This window comes from Saccopteryx bilineata, chromosome 2 (genome assembly GCF_036850765.1).
Source record: "Saccopteryx bilineata isolate mSacBil1 chromosome 2, mSacBil1_pri_phased_curated, whole genome shotgun sequence".
Lineage (NCBI taxonomy): Eukaryota > Metazoa > Chordata > Mammalia > Chiroptera > Emballonuridae > Saccopteryx > Saccopteryx bilineata.
In genome coordinates, this window is record NC_089491.1 from 183985584 (window position 1) to 184003100 (window position 17517).

The window sequence follows — 17517 nt, forward strand, 5'->3', positions numbered from 1 at the left end:
TTCTCTCTCCCCACCCCTTCTCCTCTTGCAGACATGGCTCAAAAATTTCAAGCAAGTTGGCCCCGGGTGCTGAGGATGACTCCATGACCTTGCCTCAGGCACTAAAATAGCTCCATTGCCAAGTAACGGAGCAGTGGCCCCAGATGGGCAGAGCATCACCCTGTAGGGGGCTTGCCAAGTGGATCCCTGTTGGGGCACATGTGGGAATCTGCCTGCCTGCCTCCCTGCCTCTCAATAAAACAAACAAACAGAAGTATGTGCAGATGACCATGGGATTCGGAGGGTGGGGGTGACTATAAAGGGATAAGATGAAGGAGGAACTGTAGTGGCAGAACTCTTGTACCCTGACTGTGGTCATGATTACATAAATCTACACGTATGTTAAAATTAATAAAACTATATAGCAAAAGAAATGTTATACTGAATAAAATTTTTTAAACAATAAATAAAATGTATATAACACTATGTCCCAACCTTCTGGAATCTTCCTTTATTTGGCTACAGATGTATTCCTGAAAAGGGGTGGGAATATTTGTCTGTATTGTAAATCACATATAAAACTATATTTTTTATAAATGATATAATTTAAAAAATGACTGGAGAATTTCTTCAAAGTTACTGTTTTGTGAGGCATAAGTGATAGCTGCCAAATTTAATTATGTGGTAAGTCAAGAAAGGCCTTGATTATGTTTTCCTTAAAGTAGAGTGCACTTTTAATTCATGTTTATCTGAAGCAAAAACAAGGTAAATAGTTAAAAATTAATAATTTTAAAATTCATTGTGTCAGGTCTATGTTACTCTGCATGTAAAGGGTTTGATGTTTCAGTGTATAGAAGAAACAAAAAAAGCTAGAGGTAACAGTAATTCCTCACACTCACTAATAAACAGCCTGGGGAAGGGGAGGAGCAGGTAAGGCACACAGGGTACCCGTAACCCAGGGACACCAAGATGCGCACGGTAGCTTTTTATTGTCAACTCTGCCAAGCAGGGTGCTCATCTCCCTCCATGTGTATCTCCTGTCCTAACTTACCTCCACTGTGTAGCTTCTTCCTAAATTACTTTTCAATGGGAACTCTACATTCAAAGTCTATCTACTGGGCACCCAATATGTTTAATCCTCATACCACCACCAAAAAATGGGCATCATTATCCCATTTTACCAAAGGTTTAACTGGGGCACAGACAGTCAAGTAACTCTCTGGTATGTGGCGATATCAAGATTAGAACCCAGTTCCTTCAGATTCCAAGTTAAAGGACCTTTCTGATTTCCCAATACACACAACTTGTATAATTAATCTCGCTGGCTTCTGTTGCTCTGCAGCCCAAGTAATTGCATCCATGTCCCAGGTCGTGATCTGATTGCTAAAACTTCTCTGCAGTGGCCCCAGATTAATCTCTGGTAGAATCAGACGATGTCAGGGGGTCACCAACCCAGAATGGAAAGTTACACCTGAAAAATCAAACTCTTTACATGCAGAGTAATATACTCCTGACACATGAATTTTAAAACTACTGATATTTTAACCACTTACCTTGTTTTTGCTTCAGATAAACATGAATGTATTTAAAAGTCATTTTTAAATATAGTCTTATATGTGATTTACAATTCAGACATGCATTCCCACCCCTTTTCAAGAATACACCTGTAGCCAAATAAAGAAAGATTCCAGAAGGTGACAAATTGGGAGTTTAAAGTTCACAGGTTCTCTTTTAGGACTTCCTACAGTAGATTCAATGTTATATCATCCTCCTTTCTCAGAAGTTCTAGAAACTTTTTTTTTCTTTACAGGGACAGAGAGAGAGTCAGAGAGAGGGATAGATAGGGACAGACAGACAGGAACGGAGAGAGATGAGAAGCATCAATCATCCATTTTTCATTGCAACACCTTAGTTGTTCATTGATTGCCTTCTCATATGTGCCTTGACCATGGGCCTTCAGCAGACCGAGTAACCCCTTGCTCGAGCAAGCAACCTTGGGTCCAAGTTGGTGAGCTTTTTGCTCAAACCAGATGAGCCGGCGCTCAAGCTGGCGCCCTCGGGGTCTCGAACCTGGGTCCTTCTGCATCCCAGTCTGATGCTCTACCCACTGCGCTACCACCTGGTCAGGCTAGAAACAGCTTTTTAATAATGCTGCTTATTTTCTTTTTCTTGTGTTCATGATCATCCGTAACACCAGAACTGGGAGGAGATTCCTGAGAATCACAACAAATCTAAGACTGCTCAGAACTGAATGGGCTGCTGAAATAAGTCCTGATACAAGCAGCACATGTCCATTTCGTTTCTGGTGCAATTCCAGCACAGCTAATCACGCATGTCAAAACCCAGCAGCCCAAACTTTAGTCCTAGTGAAACAGGAGCCCCATCGACTCTGGGGATCCCATGGGGAAAACAGCCTCACGAGCCATCCGCGAGGCAAGGAGGCAGCCCCTCATAGGGCATGCTGACCAGGAAGGGACATTCCAGACAAAATCTCCCTGTTCTCTTTGGAGTTGAACAGAAGTGCTGAGCTGTAAGGCATGAAACACAAAGAAAACTGAGAAATGAGCTGGACATTTGTACCAGATTAAAGAAGCCAGGGTTTTGCATTCTCTCACTGCACAAATGTCTAACAACGTGCAACCACCCCACCCCCGCAACCCCCTCCTGCTACCCCCTCCTTAGTGAGCACTTTCCACAGTAAAGCATGCAAAGCAGAGGTGGTAGTAAAAACAGCCAGTCAGCCCGCAGGAGGAAAATCAGAAATGCGTTCATGTGTTTTCACCTAAAGCTGAATAAATTGAGCTCTGCTGGTATCTCTCACACAGGCTGTCTCTGGTGCCCTCCGGTGGGGGCTTTGTCACTGTCTCCGGCAGCCTGGATGCCCCCATACATTTGTTAACTTTGGCATATTGCAACCGATGCCTGGGTGCCTGGGCCCCCAACTAAGTGGTCTTGTCCATTAGACCACTAAATAATGTCCACTAAACATTATTTAGTGTTTAACTAAATTTTCCCTCACAAAATAGAAAACAGGTTTTAAAAAGCGTCCTGCAAAGAAACTGCAGACAGAAAACACGAGCGAATAAAAAACATGTCCCAGCAGGCACTTACTAACTCCAAGCAATGCCAGTCCAGTCAAACTTGACAATAATAATCTTTCTAGCCAAAAGCATCTGAAATGCTCAGGGAGACAGCTGAAATACAGAATTATACTCGCCACTGTTAATGATGGATTGGGTCTTGAGAGCTAATGGGAACATGAAGTCTTTGCCTAGCCCTAGTATATAATAAACACAACACAACTGATAGCTGTTATTTATTTATTTTTTTGTATTTTTCTGAAGCTAGAAACGGGGAGAGACAGTCAGACAGACTCCCGCATGCGCCCGACCGGGATCCACCCCGCAAGCCCACCAGGGGGCGATGCTCTGCCCCTCCGGGGCGTCGCTCTGCTGCGACCAGAGCCACTCTAGTGCCTGGGGGAGAGGCCAAGGAGCCATCCCCAGTGCTCGGGCCATCTTTGCTCCAATGGAGCCTTGTCTGCAGGAGGGGAAGAGAGAGACAGAGAGGAAGGAGGGGGGGAGGGGTGGAGAAGCAGATGGGCGCCTCTCCTGTGTGCCCTGACTGGAAATCGAACCCGGGACTTCTGCACGCCAGGCCAACGCTCTACCACTGAGCCAACCGGCCAGGCTGATAGCTGTTATTTTTAAATACTGCCTTTTCATCCTTATTGCCTTTAGTTTTTTTAATATATTAAAATATCTGTAATATAACATTTCTAGGATCACTAACTATATACTATATGGATATACAGCAGTATGGTTATATATCAACAAATCAAAAAACACAGGGGTACATATTCAAAAAACATTGTCTTTAACTATTGGTTTTGAGATTGCTACTTTAGAAATAGCTGTCCTGTGGGAAAAAGTGGTGTCCTGTGGGCTGCAGGCCCTGAAGACACAAGTACTCGGCGCATCTGACACTCATCGTCCCTTTCTTACCCCCACCGCCAGGTATTCAGATAACCTGGGGAAGGGTCCTACCTGCCAACAGCAAGGACTATCACAGTGTGGAAATCCCACCTGGAGTTCAATCCCACGGCTGGGAACGAACGAGCACTGTATGCACTTGCCTCCCTCCTTTCTCAAGGCCAAAGAAAAGGGAACTTCTTTCCCTCTGGGGAACACAAACCTGACCTAGTCTTCACAAAAGCTACTACCAGATGGCTTCATTTCCATCAAGTTTCTGGCCAGTTTTCAAGGTCCCACAGAGAGGAAGATAATTCAGAATCTAGAGTAACTGCTTTAGGCATTTCATCCACAGTGCTGTCAATTTCCAGGTCTTCATCTGGTCTGCACAGTAACACGGCAAGGGGGACATGAGTAAGCTGCCGAGGAAGCCGGGATGAAACACAAGCAACTCCACAGACGTCCTACCTAGGATTCATGTTCTATGGCTGTCTACTTAGAATCCTGCCCATACTGCAGAGTTTGCTTTTCTATTGTTGGTTTAAACCATACCTCTCTTTGACTAAACTATTCAAGTATTTTGCTCCCAGTGGGCAGAACCCTTAACTTCATATACTTAGGTGAGAATGCTACTTTCTTCTTAGGAGCTGACAATATAAAATGCAGATTTCTTTGACTCAATTCCTCTAACATTATGAGGCAGTGAGCTGGAGGATAAGTTTAGTTCATTTGGGGTTTATTTCTAACTGGCAATTTAGTCCTATTTCTTAAAATATACTAAATAAACATTAATTTCTGAGAGATAGGGAGTGTAAAGTTCCCAACAGTTTTGGTTTAATTGTATTGCGAATTATTCTTGATGGATAAATTAGCTCAGGAATGTTCACAAACACAAGGTAACACTAGGATTCAAATTCAAGACACTCAATTATTCAATCAGAAAGCTTTTTCTTTTTGGCCAGGATTTTATGCAAACATCAATAATTTAGCAAGACAAAATAAACTATAAGGACAATAAAATAGATGATGAACAATTTCATTTCAGTCAGTTCGACTGAGTCAGTAAGAGCTGTTATCCAGTTGCTAAATTGACATGGGTACACTACTAGATAATCCCTAAATCAAAAGAGAAATCATAATGGAAATGGGAGAAAAACTTAGTATCATATGATATTGAAATTATACACACGAACATTAGGAGTTATTCTTCCTTTATCTCAGACTTTTCCAAAGAGATTGTCCTGCCATATTGCCCAACTTTTTAAAAAAATTTTTATTAATTTTAATGGTGGTGGAAACTGTAAAGTTACTCTAACTGACAACATCCTGATAACATGGTTAGAAAGTCATCCTTCTTAACCACTGGCGAGAGTCCCAGTCCCTGGAACCAGGAGTTTTTACAGAAACCGCTGAACTCTGGCTTCAAAGAATCTAAGGCAATACTTAGAAAGGTTATATTCTTTTGACATGCACAGAACAAAGGCCTTCATTAGGAGGGAAAATTTAGAGCAACAAACACAGTGGGAGAAAGAAAAGGCTGCTCCTGTTGCTTTTTTGTTTGTTTTTTATCGCTGACATCATTGCAGGGAGCAGACTGCCAAACTAGGGCCAGATATTCCAGGATTGTCGCTTTGGAACCACAAGCGACCTTCATAGCTGGAGGTAAGAGTCCTTGCAAAAACAGGCTAGAACAGCTAATCTTCACTCCAGAGAGTTCAAACAGCCCCTTCTCATTTCCCTTTTGCTTCTCCCCACCCCAATATGATCCTATCTGCCATGAATTCCCACAGTGCTGTCCCAGCCTCTGCTGAGAAAGATAATCAGCTTTCCTCTCCCCTGCTGATGAACTTGGCCACACCAGGGGCATGGCCATCTCTGGCTATTGTAATTAGACAATGAACTAACAGATGCTGAAACTACATACTTTGATGTGTTTTGACTAAATTACACAACATGAGGGTACTTTTAAGGAAATAGACTTGGAATTCATGTGTCCACAAGTCTAGTCTTAAGCCCAAAACAATCTGTTCCAAGCAGGGAGTCAGATGGGGGGGGGGGGGGGATGTCCTGGTTAATGCTACAGTGCCTTATTCTCTCATCACACATCTTACATAAGGACAGGAACTTTTATTTTTCAGTTATATTTGGCATTCAATATTGTATTAGTTTTAGGTGTACAACATTGTAGTTAGACATTGATATAACTTACGAAGTGACCCCCCAGATAAGTCTGGTACCCATCCTTCACCACGCACAGTTGTTACAATATTACTGACTGTACTCTAGGCTATACTTTATATCCCATGATCATTTTGTCATTACCAATTTGTACTTCTTAATCCCTTTACCCAGCCTCCTAAATGTCCTCCCACATGACAACCTTCAGTTTGCTCTATGTGTTTGTCTATTTGTGTATTTCAGTTTTTAGATTCCATATATAAGTAAAATCATATGGTATTTCTCTTTCTCTATCTGACTTTTTTCACTTAGCATATTAGATCTTATTTCACATATCTAGGTCCATCTGTGTTGTTGCAAATGGTAAGATTTCACTCTTTTTTATGGCTGAGTATTATTCCAGTGTGTGTATGTGTAATCACTTTTTTGTCCAATCATCTATCAATAGATACTTAGACTGTCTCCATATCTTGGTTAATGTATAAAAATGTACATCTTTGTCTTTTGGCATAGACTTTGTTTTAAAGTCTGTAAGTTTTGATACTCTAGCTTTTTAAAAAATCTATTTAAATAAAAAGTAATTATGAATAGCTATGTAGTTATTGCCATTTAATTATTCAGATTTTTAATATTTTTTCGTTCTTCTTTTTAAGTCCCTTTAATATTTCTTATAAAACTAGTTTGGTGGTGATAAAGTCCTCCAACTTTTTCTTGTCTGGGAAGGACAGGAACTTCTTATTACGAGGTCTATAAGATGCCCTCGAGAGTGAACTCATTGGGTAAACTCTTTTTATCCTGCTCCTAGAACGAGGCCCTTAAGAACTGAAAAGCAAAGCTCTTGGAAAAGCTATGTTTTCCCTTGCGCCAGCAATGAGTGTGATAAATAAAGACTCCTTACAATCTCTCAAATCAGAGGTAAGAAAACCTACTGATAGTGATTAGTTCCCACAGATCTTGGGAGGCAGACAGGAGGCTGTGAAGTCTCAGGTGCTGCCCAGCAAGGTGACAACATCTTTCCTAAGGGAAGATCTCACGAAGGCACCTTTTGGAAATATGTACCAGCATTTTAGAGTCTCTTCTTTCCTAGATACCCACCTTGTATCCCCAAACAATCAGAGGCATGGAAACATTAAGAGGCTTGTACTTCGTCATTGAGCACCTGCTTCCACCCTACCTGGCTGTGGGCTTATGGTTCTTCACACATAAACCAGCCAACATGACCCAGACATGGGGAAAGGGCCAGCCCTAACTTGTCCTTCTCTCTTTCACATCCACTCCGGAGACTTTAATACTTCTTACCTATTACTCAAAAGAGATGTTTATTTCTTTATTTCACTACTTATATCACTAATCTCTAAATTTTAAAAAATAAAAACTCTTACTTGTATCCCTTTTAAGTTTTTTTTTTTTTTAGTTTTATGACATCTTTCAAACATTGCTCCTTTACCTTGACATTTTCCTTATCTGTAGATGGAACCTGAAATTGATTTGTGTTTTCTTTCTCATGAGTCAGGTGCTGCAGTCAAGAGCTCACTCAAACATAGAGAAACAACTCTACTTCTGTAAATGCCTCATGGAAGCCAGGAGAGGCATGATATAGCTTATATTATTTTATCCACCAAGTTATTTTTTAACCTTTGTTTTCACTCAAGAAGATTAAGCCTGGCCTGTGGTGGCGCAGTGGATAAAAGTGTCAACCTGGAATGCTGAGGTCACCAGTTCAAAACCCTGGGCTTGCCTGGTCAAGGCACATATGGGAGTTGATGCTTCCTGCTCCTCCCCCCTTCTCTCTCCCTGTCTCTTTCTCTCCTCTCTTCAAACTGAATAAATAAAATCTAAAAAATTATAAAAAAAAAAAAAAAAAAAAAAAAGAAGATTAATGTGACTCCTTTGGCTAAAAGATTTCTTGATGAATTGGCATAAGAGATGGCTTCAAGTTGCCTTAAATTTCTTTATACCAATTAATAATTATCTGCAGTAAGAAAAAATATTATTGCTACCCTATTGCGGCTCAATACAAAAGATGTCATCAAATAGAAAGCTATACTTCTAGTGGATTCCTCTGTAATACCAATGATGTTCCTAACATATTAAAACTCTTATAATTCCTTTTTATTTTCAGTGTGAATTTAATCTTATTCACAGACAATTTTAGGTTTTCTTCCATATTCACTAAGAAGGTAATATTCACATGAAAGAAACCTATGTAGATATATATCTTGACCTTACTAAACTCACTGGCGATGAAGAGGTCAAGAAGAGGGGAGAAATGAAGCACAGGTATTCTAGAGGGAGCCCATGCACCCTCCTTTTGCACCCTTCCTGCCTGTCATCTCTGTCTGCAAATGGTAATCATGCCATTATTTATCCTGCAACCCCATTTCTCATTTATAGTTTTTGCCTATCTTTTCATCCTTATTGTTATGACCTCTCCATGGCTCAGGGCTTCCCCTCCTTGAAGCTTTCCTGTCTTCTTGGAACTTCAATGGATTTGCAACTCCTAAAATCTAAGCCCCTTCCTAGACTTGTTCCTGAGCTCCACACCCACGTTTCTAACTTCATATATACCTGGTAAGTTAGAATCCTCAAAACTCAAGTCATTTCTCTCCAGCCCCTCATCTTTCAACCTGTGCCTGTTCCCATGGCTCACCTTCAAGGACCAGCTCCCAGTGGTGAAACCTGGCATCTTCAACTCTTCCCTGTCCCATGTAGTTGGTCAGCAGGTCACCAATACTGTGTCTCTCACACTCTCTCTTTTGAGCCTTCCTTTGCTCTACTCACTGCCTGATTTCAAGCTTTCATCATTTCTCACCCGGAGTTCTGTCTGAGCCAGTCTCCTAGGTGGCCCAGCCTCTAGTCTGCTGCCCTAGCGCTGCCAAGTGAGCTTCCCCACTGCCATCACTGTCTTGTCCATTATGCTCATGTTGAAGGTCATTTGGTTAAAACTCCAGCCTCTTAGAGCTCTAAATGGCCCTCATGTGTGAGACCTGCTTTGCTGCTGCTGGCTGTCACGCTCCAAGCAGCTGCTGTGCTCCGCCACACTGGAGGACGTGCCTCCTGTGCTCTGATGCCAACCAGTCTTCGCATTCGTGAGTTCCATCTGTCAGAAACTCCTTTTTTTATTTGCTTGGTTAATTCTTACTCTTTCAAGATGGCAGCTGAAATGTCACTTTCTCCAGGAAGACTTCCATAATCCAATGTATCCCCTCTCCTTCCTTGTTTCCCAAAGCGCCAGTGACCAATCTAAGTTAGGCTTTCAGAAAAATCTTGACTTTTCATCTTTCTCCTAAAACTCACTCTATTGGAGTGCAGCTGCTTATTGACTCTTTCTGCCTCCTCAGCTCAGCTGTGGAAACTGTGCTGAATTCATTTCCTATCCCCAAGCCTAGCATACAGACAGCGCTCAATACATGTTTGTGGAATGAAGAGACAGGTTCATGGGGGAGGGGCAGACCCAGCTTACTTGTCTCCTGCAGATGTTTTCTTGCTTTGGAACCTAGGCCACTACCCTTTCCTAAGCACCGCCGTATTTCAGTTAAGGGATGTCCTCTAGATGGGAAGATCACTGGGCTCTTAAGGAGTGTATCCAGTGTCCTTTGCTTAGTAAACTGTTCATTCAGAGGAGAAGCCCAAGTCCTGATACCAGGCCTTTCAGGTCCTGCTGGACTGCATCACCACATTCCCATTACCTTTTAGACAACATCTCTACAGCCCAGGCTTTCCTCTCTCCCTGCTCCAGCCACGTGGGCCTTCTTGTTGTTTCTTTAAAACACCAGCCTTGTTCCTACCTCAGGGTCCTTGCAGTTATCTAGAATGGTAGAATGCTCTTTTTCCAAACAGTTGCATTTCAGGTCTTTGCCCGAATGTCATCATCTCGGTGGTGCCTTCTCTAACTACTTGCACCTCCCACTTCCTGTATTCCCGCTTCTCTACTTTGCTTTTTTCCACTGAGTTGATCATCTGCCATACTATGTATTTTAACTGTTTGTCTCTCTCAATAAACATAAGCTCCCTGCCAGTAGGGATTTCAGTCTGCTGTGCTCTCTGTTGAATCCTCAGCATCTAGTTCCCAATACACAAGCGCTCCATGAGTCATCTGCCACCCTAGATTATAGTTTATCCAGATTTTAAAAAGCAGGGCAAACATCAACAATAAAAAAGGCTATTTAATTTAAAAATGGGCAAAGAACTTGAATCAACATTTCTTTAAAGAAGATATACAGATGGCCAATAAGCACATGAAAAGATGCTCAAATCACTAATCACTAGGAAATACAAAACCACAATGAGATACATCTTTCTGCCCACTAGGATGACTACTGTTAAAAAACAAGAAGAAAGAAATTAATGAGTGTTGGTGAGGAAGTAGAGAAACTGGAACCCTTGTGTACTGCTGGTGAGAATGTAAAACAGTGTAGCTGATGTAGGAAACAGTATGGTGGTTCCTCAAAAAATTAAACAAAATTACCGTATCATCCAGCCATTCCACGGCGGTAATATATCCAAAAGAACTGAAAACAGGGACCTGAACAGATATTAGTACACCCATGTTCATGTCACAGCAGCATTATGGATGAACAAAATGGTGTATATGCACACAAAGGAGTATTATTTAGCTTTAAATAGGAATGAAATTCTGACACATGCTACATATGGGTGAATCTTGAAGACATTATGACAAATGAAATAAACCAGACATAAAAAGACATATCATATTGTATAATTCCATTTACATGAGGTACCTAGAGTAAGTCAAATGCATAGAGTCATAAAGTGGAATGGTGGTTGCCAGGGGCAACCTCATGGCAGGGGGAGAAACAGGAGAGTGTGTTTAATGGGGATGAGTTTCAGTTTGGGAAGATGAAAAGTTCTGGAGATGGAAGGTGGAAATGGTTGTACAATATGAATGCATTTAATGCCACTCTGAACTGTATACCTGAAAGTGATTAAAATAGTAAAATTTGGGAAGATATACATAACATAAAAAATAAAGGCAGCACATGCCTGGCCTGCAGTGGTACAGTTGGATAGAGTGGTGACCTGGAACACTGAGGTCTCTGACTCAAAACCCTGGGCTTGCCTGGTCAAGGCGCATATGAGAAGCAACAAGCAAGCAAGGAACAACTAAAGGGAGCAACTATGAGTTCACACTTCCTGTTCCTCCTGCCCTCTGTAAAGTCAATAAATAAAATCTTTAAAATATAAATAAATAAATAAATAAATAAATAAATAAATAAATAAAGGCAAAATGGCTCTTGCCTTAAACTCTGACAGAGGCCTAATACACAGGCAGCTAGGAGGGAGGCAGCTGCGGCTGCAGCAGGGGAGGAGGACTGGGTGTGTCCGCTCCAGCCAGCACCGCACAGACCCCTCAGAGATCAGGACCCTCACAGGAGGTCAAGGCTCCATCCGAAAGTGCTTACACACTGATCTCTTCGCTCATAGGACAGGAAGTTAAAAAGTTACTCTTGGCTCCATTTCTAAGAGAAACTTCACCTGAAGAAAAAATGCCATCACCACTGACTGGCCTTGGGGCAAATGTCTTATTTTTATAGAAACCACTGTATAATCCCAGTGGCAGGGAGTCACTGGCACCCAGACTCAATCATCATTAATGTTGTACATTTTCTAAGCCCTTTACCATAGTAACTCAATCCCCCAAATCTGAAAAGTAGGTATGAAAGAAATTGTGTGATCTCCAATTAGCCAATAAATAAATATACAAAATTTAGTGGGCATTATCCATAGAGAATGACATGAGTGGGACTAACTTTAGGATAATCACCCACTAATACAGTATTTATCCAAGACTGATTCATTAAGATTCTAGCTCAACATTTTCTATTGACTTTTGGATTTTATACTTCCAACCAGCCTGTTCTAACCATGGTAGTAGTTACTACCATGTTATTTCCTTCTTATAGACAAGAATACAGAGATACAAAGAATGAACAACTATTCCTAAATTAATAGCTTAATAAGTAATGGACTGCACTACAATGTCTTATTCCAGAGCCTGCGCCTTAACCACTATTAGTCTACATTGCCCATCTGACTTTGGAGGAAGTCAATGCTTCTTTCAGTCTTGCAAACCAAGCACAGCAGTTAAGTCTCCAGGGGTCACTCTGTTTTCTCATTCTGAGCTGAAATAATACGATCAGAATAAATCAGTACTCTTTTTCCTTAAACATAAATGCAATGAGACACTATTTCTTATTCTACAAAGAGAATCCTAGGTCCTTTCCAACCGTATAAAAATTTACATACAAAAATATCAGCAAGATTGTCAGAATAAATAGTCACATTTGGGTCATTCATTCGATGTCTCTTTTCTGCAGGACTAAGTAACCTGCTGATGGACAGAGTGTGTATTAGTTCCTATTCTTTTCTGAATGTTTCTTCTGAATTTTCTGGGGCTGTTTGTTTTATCCTCCAGAAACTGGAGAGAGGAACTGTTTGTTTTGTCCTCCAGAAACTGGAGAGAGGAGCAGCGCTTTGTGGTTTTTGTGCAGGGCCGTCCCATGGGATAAAGGGCTTTGGGTCAAGTGAAACAAATATTAATTTTCCATAGCATCAGGCACAGGCTCCAACTGGACAACTCCAATGGGCCAGAAAAGGAAATAAAAGGGTAAAGTCATAGCAGGGCTGTAAGCCAACGGCGACAGTTCTTTCCACATTTTGTGGAGGCTGCCAAACCATTTCCTTCTCAAAACCCTTGTAGCAGCTACCTTCAAACCATCAGACGTTCCTTATACTAATTCTTGCGATAAAATCTATATATGATTGGGGTGTTTTATTTACTTTAAAGATTAAAAACCTAAACACCAGTTCTTTATACATATGTCACCTTCAACTTTGACAGCCTGAGTAGACACCTGCCACTCCACCAACTCCAGGGACACAGCTTTTCTCTCTTCCATGACAGACCTGGACTCAGCTCGACCACACAGGGAGACCAGAGTGTGTGTGCTCCCCCCCCCAGGGATAAAGGAGGGCCTTACTGAGTTCTCCTTCAGCTGCAGCCCCTCCCCATTGGGAAGGGAGGACCGTCTCTTGGTCAAGTTCCTGTTGGGGGTAGAGGTAATGGCTCCAGCTTTTTTCTTCACAGTGAGCACCTCGCAGCTGGCTTGGTCTTCATTGTGTGTGCTCTTCCCGGCATTGATAACCCTGGAGAAGAAGCCAGGAAAGCTGGTCAGACAGTGATTTCCAGAAAGCTGAGAGCTTTGTCCCCAGAGTCAGCAAAGGCAGTCTCCACTCCACACCTGGCACAAAACTGACACCCCCACTTAACACAAAGGACTGTTTATATTCCTGAGTGATCAGGTTTTTTTAAAAACAGAATTATATCAACACATTAAAACATTCATTAACGCACTGTTCTGAGCTCAGTTCACCTTCACAGGTATCTGACAGATGTGATCAACTCCATCGATCCATTATAGTCAAAACACACAAGATAATCATTCTTTTGGCAATAACAAGGAAGAGAGATCTGTTCACTCAGGGAGTTCTGTTGCATTTCTCCAAGTGATAAAAAGCAAAACCAGCCTGGCCTGTGGTGGCTCAGTGGCTAGAGCATCAACCTGGAATGATGAAGTCGCTGGTTCAAAACCCTGGGGCTTGCCCGGTCCAGGCACATATGACAAGCAATCAATGAACAGCTAGAGTGAAGCAGCTATGAGCTGATACTTCTCGCAATCCTCCAACCCCTTCTCTGTAAAATCAAGAAATGAAGTATTTTTTTTAAAAAGGCACAATCACCATCAATCTTATCAAAGAACAAGGAAGTAATTTACAGCACACTACTGCCATGCCCACTTTCACTTTAAACACAGAGAAGGGAGTGGGTCCAAGGTTCATTCTTTTTAAGTTATCCTTTCTCTCTTCTTCTGCAGAATACTCACCACAGTGCATCATCACATGAGGCTGTAGGACACGCTGATTTGCACAGGCAGCCACATCGTGATATCACGGCATGTTAACAATGCTTTGGCCTAATTACTAAATGTTTAAGCATAGGAGTGATTCCAAAAAACATGCTACCTTATTCAAGTGCCTTTTTCTGTATCAGACTGAGCTCTTGGGTTTCAGCACCATTTTCTTATTAATTAATTAAGCAGCAGCTAAAACAGATTTCTCCAAAGAGCTCTCCTAGATGTGCCTTTGGCTGTGTTTTCTTTACAAAACTTCAACAGTGTCACAGCACAGTCAGTGATAGGGGTGTGGAGGATTCAGAACTTAGCAGCAAGGAAAGAAAAGATGCTTTTTTTTTAAAAGGTTAAATGAATGAAAATCCCCTCTATAGCTGTGGTGTGTATACCACTCAATGTGGCTGTATTTCCTAATGAGTATAAGATTACTGTTTTCAAATGACTTCTTTTTTACCTTTAAATTCTGAAATAACTATAGATGCAGATGTGCCCTTCACCCAACTTCCTCCAATGGTAACATTTTACGTAACCACAGCATACTATCAAAACAAGCAACTGACACAAATACAATACTGTCAACCAAACTGCAAATCTCATTCAAATTTCACCATATCTTATATAAAATGTTCTTTAGTTGTGAAAACTGTATAGATCTCCATAAGTCAACACATCCATGCCACAACCAAACAGGAAACAGAGAACAAATTGAGATCTGAGTCCGCAAGAACTAGGGAGTGGGGTACAAGCACTCTTCTGCCAAAGCTCGGGATTCTCTGGAGGTGTCTCATACATTATAACATTTTACTTTAAATTTCCTGTTTAAATGTTGGGGAAAAAGACAATACCTGTAATTTAAAAGTTCATCCCGTGTTACACTGAACAAATATGTGCCAGTTTATATATCTTGGGCAGCCTTGGTATATTAAGCCTTCCACCTTTCCTCTTTAATTGACTTGTATCACTTGATAGAAAGGAGAATTGTTTTAAAAAAATTACCATTTGCAATTACAGCCCCCTCAACCATGAGTTTTGCAACCTTGGATTCAACCCACCTTGGATCGAAAACAGTATTTTTGAATTGATCGAAAATCCATGGTTGGGAATCTGTGACGTGAAGGGCCAACTATGTGCCTTGTCCTACACCATTTTCTATAATCAGGGCCTGGAACACCCACAGATTTTGTATTTTCTGGGGTCCTAGAACCAATGTCCCACAAATACTGATGTACAACTGTACTTACCTATATGTTTAAGTGAAAAGACCATTCTAGTCATCTGTTATTTCTCCTATTTCAAATTTCTATACTAATCAAAATTTCTGTATTAATCATTATTCTTATTGGGTTTATCACAAACTTCAACTTAATCCTATTTTTAGAAACAAAGGCCTACTTTCATTCATTTTATATATTAGTTTTGTGTAACTTTTTTAAAAACTAGATTATTGCTTGCAGAGTTTGAAAGTCTTTGGCCTAGGGGCATTTGTAAGAAGGTGGACATCCTCGTCCATCTCTTTGAGATCAAATCTGCCTCTGGTGTTCTGATCCTCTTGAGGATGGAAGGATGGAGGTCAGCAAAGTTCAAGGTCTAGCTGCTGCCCTGCCTTTACTCTCTCTAAGGAGGCATTCAATACAGGAAAAAAAAATGACTTTTTATGCCCCTCCTTGGAAAACAAAACCAGGCCGAAGGAGGAGGTTCAAAACTACCACCTGCTTCTTCTTAGACACTGGTAGTGATGTCCCAACCAACATGTTCAGGGGGTGGGACTGGTCGTTGAATGGGGATGTTACTCCCAATGGCCTCCCATGGGGGCACCTTGCCCAGGCACAGATGAAATGGAGGTTCTCCTGGGAAAACCAGTTTGTGATAAGCACCCCCACCATATTGTTCTCTGTACAAGAGCCTAGCTGCTATTTCTGGAACTTGGCATCACCCTGACCACTAGCACCTAAAGTTATCTTGTTCTCAGGTCTTTTTTTTTTTAAGCAAAAAAAAAAGCATCCCTGATCTCCAATAGCTGCGTGCCAGGCTGACTCATCTGCCACTGCTATTTTCCAACAGTCAACAAAGCTACTATAGTTACATAAATCACGAAGCACTGTCCTCTGAAAGAGCTTTCTCTCTTATCTCTCTCAGCAGATATTAAACTCCAAAGTTGAACTTCAGCAAGAGACCCTAGAAACTTTATTTTATGCACAAGAAATGCAGAGTCCTAGAAGGCTGTGACATGCACGTGGTCACTCAGCTGAATACAGCAGAGCTGTGAACACACTACTGAGCTCCTGGTGCTTCCTGCTTGAGCTCTTGGTGGTTTGATTTTCCTACCATGTGTCCTATTCTTATCAGCTCTTGGCTCAGAGGGCTGTACTGCAATGACTCATCAAGGCCAGAGAACAATCCAGTGACCTTGCCTTGCTATTTCATGTTCAATACAGTTTGTGAAGGACACCAGTGAAATATCACATAGTCAGCAATGGCCTCCTACTGGGAAAATAGCAGCCCCAACCCTGTCAACCTGTTTGGTCAGATATCTGATTCATATGATAAGGTCATATTAATTTAAAGCCACTGCTTTTTTTTTAATGCAACTCTTATCTGACATTTTATATTATTGCAAACTCCTTACTCTATACAGCTTTAAGAGAAAGTCCTGATTTTTCTCAATTTACTTTATTTTCAAAAGCTTGGCCTCTATCAACTTATATATTTGATTTTGTTCAAAGGCAAATACTTTGTTTACTAAATGTAAAGGAAACCTTTACTCTAGTACAAATTGAGAAAAACTTTGCTTCCCAAGCTAAGGAGCATCATACTGTTAACAGAGTCAATGATTTCTTTAAATGCAAGCCTCTATATCAGTAGCTACACTCCCCCTTGTCCTATGCTCCAATATAAAGTTGGCACTCTCTTGAGATCAACAGGAAGGACTATAAGATGTGCATGCTTTATCTAAACAATAACCTACCCATGATGCTTAAGACTTGAACAAAATGCTGGTGGACCACCAATCATCCTATCTTTGGTGACCTTATTTTCCAATTTCCTACAAAGCAGGAAAACAACATCCTTGACATTAAACAGCAGGTAATCAAGCATAGCAGTTAAGAACACAAGCTATCTTCCCAGAATGTAGCAACATGATGGATGTTCAACAAATCTTTGTGGAGTGAATTAACAAAATCAGACAGGGATCGATTCTGCTACATCCCAGATGTGGAGTCATAATAGTATCTTACATTTGTTTGAGAACTAACTATGTGTCAGGGACTGCTGTTGGCATTTTACATTTAGTAATTCACTTATTTAATCCTCCTGCCCCCTCTAGGAGTTAGCCACCATTATTTTCTCCTTTTTAAAGGTGAGTCACCAATAGTGGATGGCAGAGAGTTTGGTCAAGTCACTTACCTTCAAGAAACCTCAGTTCCTTAGCAGTACTTCAGGGATTAAATCCTGGGAGC

General features: G+C 41.2%; 1 protein-coding gene across 3 annotated transcripts in view; it reads right to left on the reverse strand.

Annotated features, from left to right (window-relative positions):
- The window catches only part of PPM1H (protein phosphatase, Mg2+/Mn2+ dependent 1H), a 372339-nt gene that overhangs the window by 203671 nt on the left and 151151 nt on the right, over positions 1 to 17517 (reverse strand). For all 3 annotated transcript variants that reach the window (XM_066258890.1, XM_066258891.1, XM_066258889.1), the window contains exon 2: positions 13130 to 13295. In XM_066258890.1, coding sequence (XP_066114987.1) covers positions 13130 to 13295 — 166 coding nt within the window. The remainder of the gene's footprint in view (positions 1 to 13129; positions 13296 to 17517) is intronic.